Source organism: Aulostomus chinensis, chromosome 21, assembly GCF_037954235.1.
Source record: "Aulostomus chinensis isolate RoL2024-O1b breed Wild chromosome 21, RoL_Achi_v1.0, whole genome shotgun sequence".
NCBI lineage: Eukaryota > Metazoa > Chordata > Actinopteri > Syngnathiformes > Aulostomidae > Aulostomus > Aulostomus chinensis.
In genome coordinates, this window is record NC_141340.1 from 13,902,937 (window position 1) to 13,916,247 (window position 13,311).

The 13,311-nt window shown below is 40.0% G+C and overlaps 2 protein-coding genes across 2 annotated transcripts; one reads left to right on the top strand and one right to left on the bottom strand.

Moving 5' to 3' along the window:
• Positions 1-215: 215 nt before the first annotated feature.
• Positions 216-6,047, top strand: pkia (cAMP-dependent protein kinase inhibitor alpha). The gene is made up of 3 exons (XM_086191485.1): positions 216-335; positions 2,225-2,415; positions 3,298-6,047. Exons 2-3 carry the CDS (start codon positions 2,265-2,267, stop codon positions 3,372-3,374), a joined length of 228 nt encoding a protein of 75 aa, XP_086047611.1. The 5' UTR covers positions 216-335; positions 2,225-2,264; the 3' UTR covers positions 3,375-6,047.
• On the bottom strand, positions 5,562-13,240 carry bco1 (beta-carotene oxygenase 1). Its single transcript, XM_086191484.1, has 11 exons — positions 13,087-13,240; positions 12,863-12,991; positions 12,429-12,558; positions 10,643-10,790; positions 10,419-10,569; positions 9,356-9,570; positions 8,949-9,206; positions 8,761-8,866; positions 8,555-8,649; positions 6,981-7,092; positions 5,562-6,888 (listed from the first exon to the last, which is right to left on the bottom strand). The coding sequence occupies exons 1-11, from the start codon at positions 13,148-13,150 to the stop codon at positions 6,740-6,742; spliced, it is 1,557 nt and encodes a 518-aa protein (XP_086047610.1). The 5' UTR covers positions 13,151-13,240; the 3' UTR covers positions 5,562-6,739.
• Positions 13,241-13,311: the final 71 nt, after the last annotated feature.

Below are 13,311 nucleotides of genomic sequence, written 5' to 3' on the forward strand. Positions count from 1 at the left end.
TCTTTTATGGTAAAGAAGAACTGCACTGCATGTCAATTTTTCATGACTTACTTTGATAAGAATAAAGAAATATATTATATACTACTCTAAAGTACGGTTTTACTTTCTTATATTTTTTCCATAAATAGGTTTAGTTTCAGATTTCCATAAAGTCCTATTTGCCATTGTTCATGAGGAAACAGCTTTATTTTGAAACTCAAACCGGATGTTTTTATACTCAAACAGCAGCTTAACGTGGGTGAATCCTCTCGAGAGTGCAACGGGAAATACCGAGGTGCAGTTCAACCTGATATGATTGACCCCTGCGGATATTCGGGAGCCTCGAACCCAACCAGGTACCCGCTGATGGAAACGATCGTAGTAGCGGTAGCGGAATATCGTGCGCGACGTTGATTTCCATGCGGCATTCAGGCTTCTTCCACTATGGGGGAGATATGTCATCACAGAAATAAAATAACGAAGGTAGATTTAACATAGAAATCCTTTTGCGCCCTATTATCGCGTATCTGTGGAAATATTTTCTCTTTATTGTGATGTACTGTGATTTCACTTGTGCGCACTACAAGACGCGCTGCAGCGCCTCCGCTCCTCAGCTCCTAATAAATGACAAATGCAGTTATTTAGACTATTAAAGCTTTTCGATAGACTAATGACAGCTCCTAGGGAGTCAGGCGACAAGGGCATTCCATAAATTGCTCCACTAATCCTGTCATAATCCCATAATCTATAGATTGTGTAGGATATTGCATAAAACACTCCAAGCATATTGAAAAGCTATTGGGATGTTGGTGACACTAGGGGTGGCATTATTGTGGAAATATTGTACGTGTGTGTGTGTGTGTGTGTGTGTGTGCATTCCAACCCAGGCAACTCAGATAAACACTAGCAGGTTTCCCTGCTTTACTCCTCTCATGTCTACAAGATTCATCCCTCATTTCTTTGGTTTGGCTGCACAATGAATCAAATAGTTGCAGCCAAGTTTTATTCACTTGTTAGTGCAGGACAGAGAGGCTGGAGAACATTAATGACATTCAATGACTGAATTAGTTGTTTGGCATCTGTTCTGAACTATAGAGTTGGTCTGGCCAGCTGAGCTCTTCCCACGAGGGAGCAAGGACACACACACACACACACACACACACATGTACACACTCTGTCACACACATACACAGCAGCTGACTGATGTTCTACGTCATGGGTGCGAGTGTGACTAAATTATGGAAAGTGTCAATGAATATTTAATACAAGAAGCTTATGAGCGTGCCTAGAATCTCCAGTTCAAAACATCTTGATTGTTTTATTGCATAAATGTTCATTATAGTCATAAAAAAGCATACATCATCATCATCATCATCTCATAAGAGAACAGTAATGTATCATTGCTGACAATCCTGTTAACATCTGTTGGCCTATCGTGACACCATTTTGAGAATGGCAGCTGAGCGAGCGCCTGCTCAGATGATGACAGAAGAAGTGTCCAAAAATAGCCGTGGTCACTCACAGCTCGGTCGGCTCTGGAAATAGCTTCAAACGGCTGAGGAGGCTGAGGTCATTATGAACAATAAGACAAGTCAATATTTAGACTTGGCATTCTAAGGCTAGCGTATGTCGCCTGAGCACTTGTGTGTGTGTGTGTGTGTGTGTGTGTGTGTGTGTGTGTGTGTGTGTGTGTGTGTGTGTATATGTGTGTATGTGTGTGTGTGTGTGTGTGTGTGTGTGTGTGTGTGTGTGGGTGTATAACCACTTCAATTCAAAATCGATGAGGACTGAAAAGTCTTGCTTGGTTTAATTAGAGGAGATGGTGCAGGGAAGCCTCATCGGTGCTGAGGGGCAGCCTCACAGAGCGTTAGAATGTCAACAGAGGGGTTTAACCTAAATATCCTTGGCAACGCAGCTCCCATCATGCATTGTGTTTATTCCAAGTCAGATGACATTTCCTTCTTTCTTGTGCCATTATTCAACATTTTGCATTTCTGGGTTCCAACAATATGAGAACCCCTTCATTTCTCTGACCATTCTCATGTCCAGCAGTTTATCTCCATTGTGTCACCGCCCGAGATTAAAATGGATTAATCAGGGATTAGGCTATAAAAGAAGAGGATGGAAGGATGTATTGAATGAGTGCAACCCAATGTCACTTTCTTCATGTAGATTATCCAACAGGTGATTATCTTCATCTTTTCACACTTAACTCATTTTCACATGCGCCTTTTCCTCTTCCTAGCTGGGCGTGTTTGGCCCTGCTATGGTGAAGTGTGTCAGCGATGACGGATGTGGAGGCGACCTATGAGGACTTCATCGCCTCTCGACGGTCCGGTCGCAGGAACGCTATCCATGATATCCCAGCAGCCCCCGGAGGGCAGGGACCCACGGACCTGTCAGAGAGTCTGGCGCAGCTTAACATCAACAAGTCAGGTGATTGCTGCATGGTATCAGGAAAGGCCACTAAACACAAATACTCATATCTGAGTGATCAAGAAGGAGGATTAAAGTTTCACTCCAGTACCGACCATTTGTACTATGGTTGAATGTTGGAGCTTCACTCTAAAGAATGACACGTGTTCAGAATTTGGCTCTAGAAGACTCCTTAACCACAACTCTGTGATTAACGCAAATATCATCTTAAGAGGCGGACCTATGAGCAGGATTTAATTAGAAAGGCATAACAATCTAGACTTGACCAAATCCTTTTTTTTTCAGTTTTCAGATTTTTATTTTCACCACGGATTTGTAAGACAAACATTTGTCATTTAGGCTGCAACGTCCATGTTTCCTTATGCTTGAAGGCCTCCCTACAACAAGAATCATGAATACTGCACCGTTAATTGCTAGGTTTCACCTGATAGATGCTGCATGTCCATGTCCCACTTTAACATCTTTATAATGTATAAGTTGTAGTTCAGGCATGTGCACATTTCTGTTCCGTCTGAAATGCGGCTGTTTATTGCAACAACTTGAATTATTGATGTTATCATTGATAAATTCAGGAGTTCATTCTTTGCTGGTTTTCCCTTCGCCACTTCTGTTCCAGTTGATCTCACAGTGACTGATTTCCACGCAGATTCAACCGACCACATTGCTGACTTTGCTGGGTAGTAACTTATGCATGAGACTGGTTCTCTTCCTGTCTCTCTCACTCTGGGTGGCACAGTAGCTTTTGGGTTTAGGACCTGGTCATCCCAGGTCCATTCAGGGGCGCTTGCTCTCCAAGCCTACCAGGGCACACGAAGGAAGAAGTGCGGTGTGTCACAATACATTTGGGTATATTCTGTTTACTTCTCTCCGTCTCTGTGTCAGGTGACGAGGGAGAAGGCTCGGAGGAAAGCAAGGATTCTCCATCTAAAGAAGAGGAGGCTCAATCTGACGGCAGCTAGTAAGCAAATGGCTGCAGATGTTTGTGAACTCAAACACCCTCATCCTTGACTGCTAGGCTTCTGACTGGACCTTGTGTTATATGACTATGAACAGACGCAGCAAAACCCTCTGCTGTCACAGTAGGAAGTCATCGCTATGGCAACCACAGTGCAGTCTCTCGTTTGCATTTGGGTGTGCTCCAATTTCCTTAAAAAGCCTCCTTTCCTTACTGCCTTTCCTTCATGGCTGCTGATGTCAGCAAGCGAAAGCAGCCGCGTTAAACTGTCAGTGGTCCTGAAAGGAAAGTAGAAAAGGAGGTGAGGCCATTTAAGGTTTCTGGGGCAGGCCTAAGTGTTGCCGCAGAATTTAAATGTTGTCTTCCTTCACCTTCAATCACTACTGATGTGGCTGCACTGAACCCAAGGTAGCAACTGGATACTGAATCTGCTTCTCTCACGTTAATGCCTGTACGCAAGCTTGATCTGTTCTCACTCTTGATTTCTTTCCCTCCCTGAAAGGTTTTTTTTTTTTTAAATTCTGTATGTTGGCTGTCCATCAATCTTGCAATTTTATCCACTTATTCAATTTCGAGGCGTTTTCCGGACATGATCTCAAAACTGCACTCCAGCTAAGTGACCAGCCCGAGGATGTCATGTGCAATATCTTAGATTCTACTGATTCAATTTTGAGGAAATGTGCAGAAATAACATCGCATTTTGCAGTTTGACTACACTGAACCCTTAACGAAAGGGACATGCAGCACATGGTGGTACAGTCGTGTTGTGGAACTTTGGTAAAGGCACAAAAGGCTAAATGTCATTTCCCTCCATACGTGTAGTGTTTTAAATTAATTGCCAAAGCAAGTGGTCTGTTAGTTAGACTGCAGTTCCGAGTTTTAATACATTGGAAATATTTGAAATTTCATTCTTAATCTTTATATACATGTAAATTTATTTGCTGTATTGTAAAGAGTGACAGTTATGTAATATTAGAACATTTTGTAATTTAAAATTTTTAGCTTTCCTGTTTTATTCCAGTTATAGATGGGCCTATACTGTTACCATACATCTAAAAATAAAGCTTGTTGAATTTATGCTGGAGATGTACAAACAGAATAGGCTACAAACTGTTAAAATAAGTGCCCCTATTACTGCTCTATCTTGGTTAACCTAAATGAACACACTGCCGTTTAGTTTCATGTAAATATATTTGTGTGTTTCTTGAAAGTATGATTTGGTTAAACTTTGGATATTCAGAAAAAAATGCTTTATGGGCTGTTGGAAATTTGAAAAGCTACAATACTGAGTGCAGTCTTATTTTTATGTTCCTGTTGTGTGTCTGTAAATTTGATTGTTGTAGTGATTGTGCAGGCCACTAATGGATTTTGCATTTCTCCTTTCTATTGTTGATCAGAAACCCCTCTCTCGATGTCAGAATGGTTGTAATGTTGTATTTTATCCATTGTATAGAAGCTGCTGTATGTATAAATGCACTCAGAAATTCAGCATTATAATTTTAACATTAAATCTTAAAGGAAATGACTCATGAGGGGGCACTTCATGCACATACAGAGTGATCTAGTAATCAGTACTGTTTCACTGTGGGTAAACAACCATTTTCTGTTGTTATTTTGTGTATCCACATGTCATTTTACCACCACTCCACTGTATCATGACCTCATACATAAATTTGTGTCCATGTTTTGATGAGAAATTCAATCTCTGGTGAAAAACGAATGATCAAAGCAAATTAATATCAGTTATTCCAACTGAAACAATACTGGTGTTTAAAATATCTAATTTTTTTTGTATTAAATTGTAGTGGCTACAAATAAAATTTGTCACTTTTTCTTGGATTTCTTATGCGTATTGATTTTCTAATAAGGTCATTGTCTCCCCCTAGTGGTAAAGTTTTCCCCTGATTGTTAGCTTAAATTGGAATTGCAGCCTGACAGTAGACACTTTCAAAACTTTGCAAACAGAGACATGATGAATGGAGTTCACGATGACCCTGCTCACTTTAGTCAGGCCAGGGCTCTGGCAATGCGCATGCTTCCTCAGTGGATGGTTGTGACAAGCTAAGTAGAGCACAACCACAATTAAGTAAGTTGATCATTTACACCTGTGTTTACACTGATGACCCGTCAACATGGCAGCTGTGAAATCTTTGTGAGACGGACGCTTTACCTCTGAGCCATGCCGCCCACTTCATTTTCAACTTGTACATTTTACATAATACTCATTTAATATAATGTACAGCTCCAGGATATCTCAACCTATTAATTGCCTTACATTACTTATCTTTATGGTACGTTTTTTTCACTCAGAGTTCTGCATTTAAATTTGTGTTCTTATCCGTTTTCATCAATAAACCTTTGCATTTTGGTAATGTTATTACAGGGTTTTATAACGCAATAAATAGGGTATTGCAGGCCTGTGTGAAGCAACAGATACTGTCATTTTATTGAAGCCAGGCTGGGAACAATGACCCCTGCTGTTTGTTGTAAAGCAACCAGCAATGAAGCAAACCCTGCATCAAGCATTTCCTCTTCGTGCCTGATGGTTGATTATAGCGGACATCAAATGTTCAGGGGTTTAAAAGGAATCCAAAAAAATCCCTGTTTGATACTTTTGAAATGATTTTTTTTTTTTTAATGGAAAAACATGAAGACGTTTTTTTCGTGTTCTTCTTATAAAGTGATCAACCAGAACAGTCACACTGACATACTGTATAATAAACATTTTGAAAAACACACACGTGTATAACTGTGAATGTTAAAAAGTATTCGCTGTGGTGACAACACTACAACTTGACTATTCACACTTGTGCAACATCCATCAAGTAGTACAGCTGAGAAAATAATCCAGGAGAGAACTGAATGAACTTTGCTTGTTAGTGCATTTATCTCAGATAATATGATTAGGGCAAAGGCAGTAATACTGTATAGGTAATTACATCAGATGATAAAACGTACTAAAAGAGCGGGATGCTTCTGATGTGGAAACCACATGGCTGATTGCCATGACCACTCCCATATTAGGAGTGGATTGGATCAATTTTTGTAATTTCATTAAACTTGTGAATGATAATACAGTTTCACTTTTTTTTTTCTCTCTTGGATGGAAAATGATGAGCACCAGAACAATAACAATGGAATATCACTGTGTATGCAGTAAATGGTTATGCAATAGTCACCTAGAAGAAAAAAAATCCCCAAATCTGCATTTGCCTTTATAAGGCAATGAAAACATAAAGATTGCCATCACAATTTCTACTTAAGTATGGCTGCTACAGCTGTGTATTTGACAAGGCTTACACAGACTTCAGCGCTAAACTTTACTGGCACAGGCGTGGTTCTAGAGGTTTCCCAAACATATTTATTCATTCACTGTGGGATGAAGTAGCCGTGCATGTCCTTATGAAGCTCAGTGTTCAAATAACCTCGAGCTACTTCCTTGAACGTTTTAGCATCAAGAACCAGGATGAAATTTAACTGGTCTGGATTGGAGTTGATAACCGATGTTAGGATGACACCTGCAAAAGAAGAAAACATTGGTTTACTTACCCATTTATACCCTACAGTTGTTCTGGATAGTAACAACCATTGTACATAACAGTATTCTTACCATCATCCTCACACTCTCCATTCGGTCTGGGGATGAATACTGGCTCAGATGGCCAGCAGTTGTCTTCAGACCAGTGAGTCACCTCCTTGGTTTCAGTGTCAAACTTCCCGATCTATAGTAAATGACCACATGAGGCAACTTAGTTGTAAGACCATGACGAAAAAAAAATTGGAAGCTATTTTGAAAGACATAAATACCATCAAATGTGATTTTTCTAATGACACCTCTTGGAATTACTTGCATTTCTAAGTCTTTTTTTTTTTAACCATGACCCTGTTTTTAGTTTGCACAAAAAAAAATCTAGCGTAAACAACTGATCTTTTACGCATGCACAGCACCTTATTATAACATTACAAGTGACAGCCAAATCTTGGTGTAGTCATGGAATTATTGTGCTACCTGGAAAATATATCAAGATAAGACAAAATCTTCACGTTGACTCCCCCTCTACCAAAAATGTATTTTAAATTACAATTTTCAGATGACAAAGCATTGAATGGTTTACGCCCAAAATATCAATAGCAAATATTCGTAGCTGAAACAATTACAACCACTAATAACCCTTTTAATGCACAAATGAACATTTGAGTGTTTCATTCAGACTGAACAGTTTATTCAACAAAAAGGAAATAATTAAAATGAATTTTATAATGTAAAGAAAATGCTCAATATAAAATAAACATTACTCTTTTCTGAGTTTGGAGCAAATTCACAGGTCCACAGTGACTTGTGTGAATCCAAGAAAGCTGCTTGGCATTAACTCCCCATTGATTATGATCACTTTTTCTAATCCCGTCAGAAGAGATTGCCTCTCTAATAGCACTGTTTTGAGTTAATTCGGCTCTTGAAATGGTGTAGTTGTTAAGATGGTACGATGGAATCTAGGCTAGGCATCCTGCCTTCAAATCATTGTACTTGTGCAGCCTTGCACGTACACGTTTTTTTTGTTTTGTTTTAATTGACGTTAAGTCAAAATTACACTGATTTATGATGTCATAAAACCTGACCTGTATTATCAGGTTATCTGCTATTAATTTCCAACACCATTAAAAAGGGAAGCTCAAGATGACTTTAAAAAGTGAAAAAAATGAGAGGAGCTAAAATTATCCAATTGTCAAAACCAAGATGTTTCCTTTCACACATTTCCCTTTCCGTACATTAAAGCTGGGAATTGTTGGCAAGTATGAAAGCTTTGTAAGTCGAGACCACTAAAACCTTAATGACGTCACTACTTTCCATTGTTTGTGGTACCTTAATGTGAAAGGGCACTGAATGAAGAGTACATGCGGGTATTACTGCCAGAGTTGTAAAAATGTTGTTCTTTGTTGGAGCAATTGGTAGGTCACACTTTAAACACTGCTTCCTTCCTTCTGACGCACCAAAAGATAATTCTCAGTTCTCCAAATTACGTCCAAACGCTGAAAGAAACAATGCTGACAGGAACATTGCATGTCCCAGTCGCCCTATATGAACCACCTTTGTTCTTCAAAAGTCAAAAATACCACTTAAGGGAATGAAAGACATCACAAACATGGTTGTTCCTACCACAGTTTGAAAACAATAGCAAATGTTACCTGTTTAGAAAGTGCAGATTCCTCGACGCAGCATCCGTAGACAAAGCGGTGCTTCTTTCCATTCAGGTCATAGTTAATTCTGGGTAGCTCGAGTCCTGTTGGGAATAAAATGTCCTTTTGTGAATTTGTGTAAATGATCAACCTTTCATCAGGTTGGAGCGCAAGGACATGCACTTATGCACTTAAACAGTTGGAAACAGTTTTACCTTCACAAAGCACCTCTGCCTGGCATATTAGTTTGCCTTCTTTCTCTTTCACTGCACTGGCTGTTGTGTATTTAAGTTGCACCTGGTTCTCTCCAACAGGGCTGACCTGAAGACCGGACTCAGGTCAGAACACAGAAAAAAAATTGTAATATTACAGCTCGAAATCAGCTTTAAATGACCGTTCCTACCTTGCTTGACTGGACAGGAAGTGCAAATCTCTTGTAACTTGGTTTTGAGTAGCTCTCATCCAAATGTTTGGTAGCTTCCTTCAGCTTACTCAGGTAGAACATTTCATAAAGGCTGTTATCCTTGTAGGCGATAACGTCAAAGATCACATGGCCATCATCCTCAAAAGCGTTCACATGGTGGTAGACGACCATTGCTCCTGTGTAGTACTTCGTATCGACCTCCTTGCCTGTCTTTCGGTCGATCAGGTGGATCAGAGTCTGTTGAAGGAACAAGGAGATTAAAAACAGAACGATAATGCCTATGGACAAGCCCAACACCTCTAGCTGCAGGCGAATCTCTCACTAGTCATCTGCAAATTTTCAGCGGCGCGTGAGAGTGAGTAACGCATTGCCAGCGCACAACTTACATTTTCTTCAGGGCAGAACTTCAAACAGCTTGCCCAGTTGACTCCTCTCATGTATGCAGTTGCCATCTTGAGAATGTCCAGTTTGAAAGGCTGCTCGATGAAGATGAAGTAGTTCTCTGTCATGCCAAAGCTGTGGTAGTAGCTGGGCGTGAGGAGGGAGCGGCAGGGAAGTGTGCAGATCACTTGCACGTTCTTCAGTGCAGGGACATTCTTGCCTTTGTTTGAAAATGTAAAATAACTTATTTGTTGCTGGTATGTAAGTTATAAATATTGCATTTCTCTTGACTGTTAATGAAGTTCCTTTAAAAAAAACTTCTGAAAAGTTTATTTAAGGTTATTACTCTAAATAAGAGCATTGCTCTAAATAAGAGCTACAGAGATCGAACGAATACGAGTTAGCTTAGCGCAATGAGTGAGAGTGAGTGCAAAGTTGTTAGCATCCTCCATCAAAAGTTATCAAACGTACCCTTCCCAAAACCGACTAACTGCAGTGATAAAACTAGGAATCTGTATGACGTTTGAAATAATTTTGATGAAGGTATGGTGACATTTCCACCCTTTGGGCAACCATTTGTTCTGCTAAGCAAACTAGCAGCCTTCCAGTTTCTTAGGGTCTAAGCTCCCTAAATCATGCACAAAAGAGACAAAGTTATCTATCGCCTTGTTGGTGCAGGAGATTGAAAATAAACTAATTTCCTGAAAAGTTGGAGTGTTTCTTAAAACGTGCAATGATTCTTGTATGATTTGGTGTTCCAACATCGCAGGAATTCAACTTCCACCCCTTTATTTGTGTTATTGTCCCATTCTATGGAGTGCAACAGAAAATAGATTTATATCGCAATTACCTGTCATAGAATTTTCTTTTCCGAGTCAATAAAGAGCATGAAGCATTGAATTTGAATCCCAATAAAGAAAAAGAGACTCTTCTAGGTGCACCTCCCCTGTTCCCACCTATATCTGCACAATCTCACACCTTATTTTAACTTTCGACATCTTTTCAAAGTACATGTGATAAAAGGTGAGTTGTAAGGACAAAGTAGAGAAGATTATTAGGGTTCTTTACCAGTTTGTGCAACAGCAGGGACTTTGAACAGTATGTATTTAGTCTTGCCCTTCTCTGCTACTGAAGTGCCAAGGTTGTATGCACTGCCTTCCTTGTCATAGTGTGGATGGGACGAAACCAGGTTTACAGGCAGGTACTTCATGTAGTCCACCTGCAAGAAACAATTAACCACCTTGAGAGTCTTGAAACAAACAAAAAAGTGTGTTAACAGCAAATGGTGTTACCTTATCCTGAGTTTCCAGGGTCACAGGGTCAATCTTGCGGATGTAGTTGGTTTCAGAAGTTGCGAAATATTCATCCCCGTATTTTATGAAATTGCTTCCGCCATTGTCGGTAAAATCAGGTACCGTGTGGTTGAGGAAGGTAATCGCCCTGAAAAATAAGGATAGAGGTGAAAGCATGTCAGAGATGAGAAGAGCTGAGAAATCCACCCATCTAGAATAGTTAGAGAAAAAGTTCTTCCTTTTAGTCCACGTTCACAAAGCACCAAGTTACCAACATTAAGATTCGAATGCAGCAGATTAATTTATTCTGCTAACTGTCTTACAGAGCAATACAACAAATAGCTGCATTGATCAGTCTGGGATAGAAATGAAAAATAGTCACATCAGACAATTTACGTCTTTTTATGCAGTTGAAGTGAAAATTAGTCGGTCATTTCATGCATGATAGAATGCAAGCTCTGCAGGATTATTGTTTATGTTGAAGGGATAATATAGCGTCCAAACACAAAAGTCATCTTTGGATGCATGATGTAAGAGTACAGCTGCAAGCTAATCTGCACCTCTAGTATCATTACTGCAGATGTTGGACATCATGGCAGCTTGAGTTATAGTCACAAAATTCCATCTATTGATTCTTGTACATAGACACACATTTGTCCCATTTGTCCGTCAGCACAACTTTTGAACCCAGGCCCTTAACCACGGGTGTTATGAATACCGGGGTTCCGATGGGTTTAAAAAGATTAGATTTAAGAGTTTTAAGATCCTTTTCAAATCAAATTCTGCTCCTGAAGGAGGCTGCAGACCTGAAGAGGCTGCTACCCGTAGTATCAGCTTTAGTTTTAGTAGTATTCATTAGTATTCTCAGTACTGTACTAATATTGACACCAGAATTGTATAAATGTCAGTACTAGCACTTCAATGCTCTTATTATGCTGAAGTTGGTTGCTTAAGTAGCCAATAGGTGTTGGCAGCTAGTTTGCTGTTCTTGCTGCTATTCAGTGTCTTAGCTCTGTCCGTCCCACTTCCCTCTGTCTTTCTCTCTGCTCATCTTTAGCCTTCTGTCTGTTGTTTCTGTCCCTGACCTTCCTTATCTTTATGTGCCCCTTTTTTCCCGCCCATCTCTGTCTCTGACCCTGTTTTCTGCTCTCTTTCACCCCAACCGGTCAAAGCAGACGTCTGTACCCACTGAGTCCGGATCTGCTGGGTGTTCCCACCTGTCAAGACAAAGGTTTGTGTCGCCGCCAGATGTGCTAGCTCATGGAGAACCTTTGAGCGTAAGTTATTTTAAAGTGTTGTTCTAAACCAACTCAACTTGTGAAGAGTCCTGAGACAACTTATTTTGGCGCTATACCAATAAAACTAACCTGACTTTGAAAAGAAGTCAAGTCCTAAATCAACCAACCAAGAGGTCCAAGAGGTTGGCTGCTAGTCGTGCACCTGCCAGCTGCTGTTCTTCCATCATTCAACACCTGCCATAACAGAGTTTGTAACTACGGAAGTGCATTGCATTCACTAGAAAAGAAAAAAATCAGACACCTTATCTCGTAATTACGATGCGCTTCCCTATGTAACCGATGGTTCCGCGCTGATCAATTTCTACTTTGGAAAATGATGCAGGCTTCCTTGCTTATTTTACAAAATTTGAGACAAAATCACATTTAAAGTGGTATAAGGAAGTCACTTAACAAACTTCTATTCAAGACCAAAGTTCAATCTCTTATTTCAGAGAATTAATATGGACACTGCTTCATTTTTGCTGTGAATAAATACAGGACTCTCTTACTTGACGATGAAGTTCTTGCTGGGGTCAGGATAGGCCATTGTTCCCATTTCAGACACAACGATTCTGTTAGCAGCCATGTTTGCTTTGTACGTGTCGCTTCTGAGGAATCTGCTTCTGTGGGTCACCTCACCTGTTTGAAAAGAAGTGTGAGTTAGATTACTCAAAATGTGGAACGAAACGTGTTACAATTTAAAAAAAAAAAAAACGAGTTTTTTAAAAAAAAAATCAAGTACTGGTTAAAATTTAAAAAAGAATAAATAAATGCAGATCACGATGAAACAATTCCACAAACAGGAGCACACAAACACACACACAATCTTCGGTTTTAATTAACTTAAGTATTATGTTGTACTCTGACAGCAAAACAGAAATCGTATCACATGTATAAATAAATGAAATGTATGAATAAATAAAAGGGAAATGATGAAATGCACCATCTTTAAAGTTGAAGCTGTGCATGATGGACATCCCGTCGAACCAGTGGTCGTAGCGGGTGTCCCCCACAGAGAAGAGACCTGGACCATTGCGCAAGAGAGTGCCTTGCAACCAACTGGGAATGCTTCCTAAAACGTGAGGAAACGCAAAAGTAAATTTCCCCCAAAACAATCTGCAGTGTAATGCTATCTGTTGTTCATTTGGTAAAAGAAACTGCTCCTACCTTTCACTTCTGCCCGGAGGGGCTCCGGCCTCTCCGTCGCGTTCTTGGAAAGGTCTGTGGACATGTTTCCAGATGTGTGCAACGCAGCGCAATGACGGAGTCAGAGAGGTGCGTGAATAAGTACAGCTAAACCCCTCCTCTACACCTCTCCTCTCAGGGGGTGGGGTGGGGTGATTTATCAGGGCGGAAAATTGCATTTTTCTGAGAAGATTTCTGTTAACTCTG

Bases quoted from the DNA above. Each gene is read 5' to 3' on its own strand.
- pkia (XM_086191485.1), top strand. From the start codon at position 2,265: ATGACGGATGTGGAGGCGACCTATGAGGACTTCATCGCCTCTCGACGG. The intron at 2,416-3,297 runs GTGATTGCTGCA...TCTCTGTGTCAG, and splicing joins GCTTAACATCAACAAGTCAG to GTGACGAGGGAGAAGGCTCG.
- bco1 (XM_086191484.1), bottom strand. From the start codon at position 13,150: ATGTCCACAGACCTTTCCAAGAACGCGACGGAGAGGCCGGAGCCCCTC. The intron at 12,992-13,086 runs GTAGGAGCAGTT...CTCACGTTTTAG, and splicing joins CCTCCGGGCAGAAGTGAAAG to GAAGCATTCCCAGTTGGTTG. The intron at 12,559-12,862 runs GTGCATTTCATC...CTTTTCAAACAG, and splicing joins CAGCTTCAACTTTAAAGATG to GTGAGGTGACCCACAGAAGC.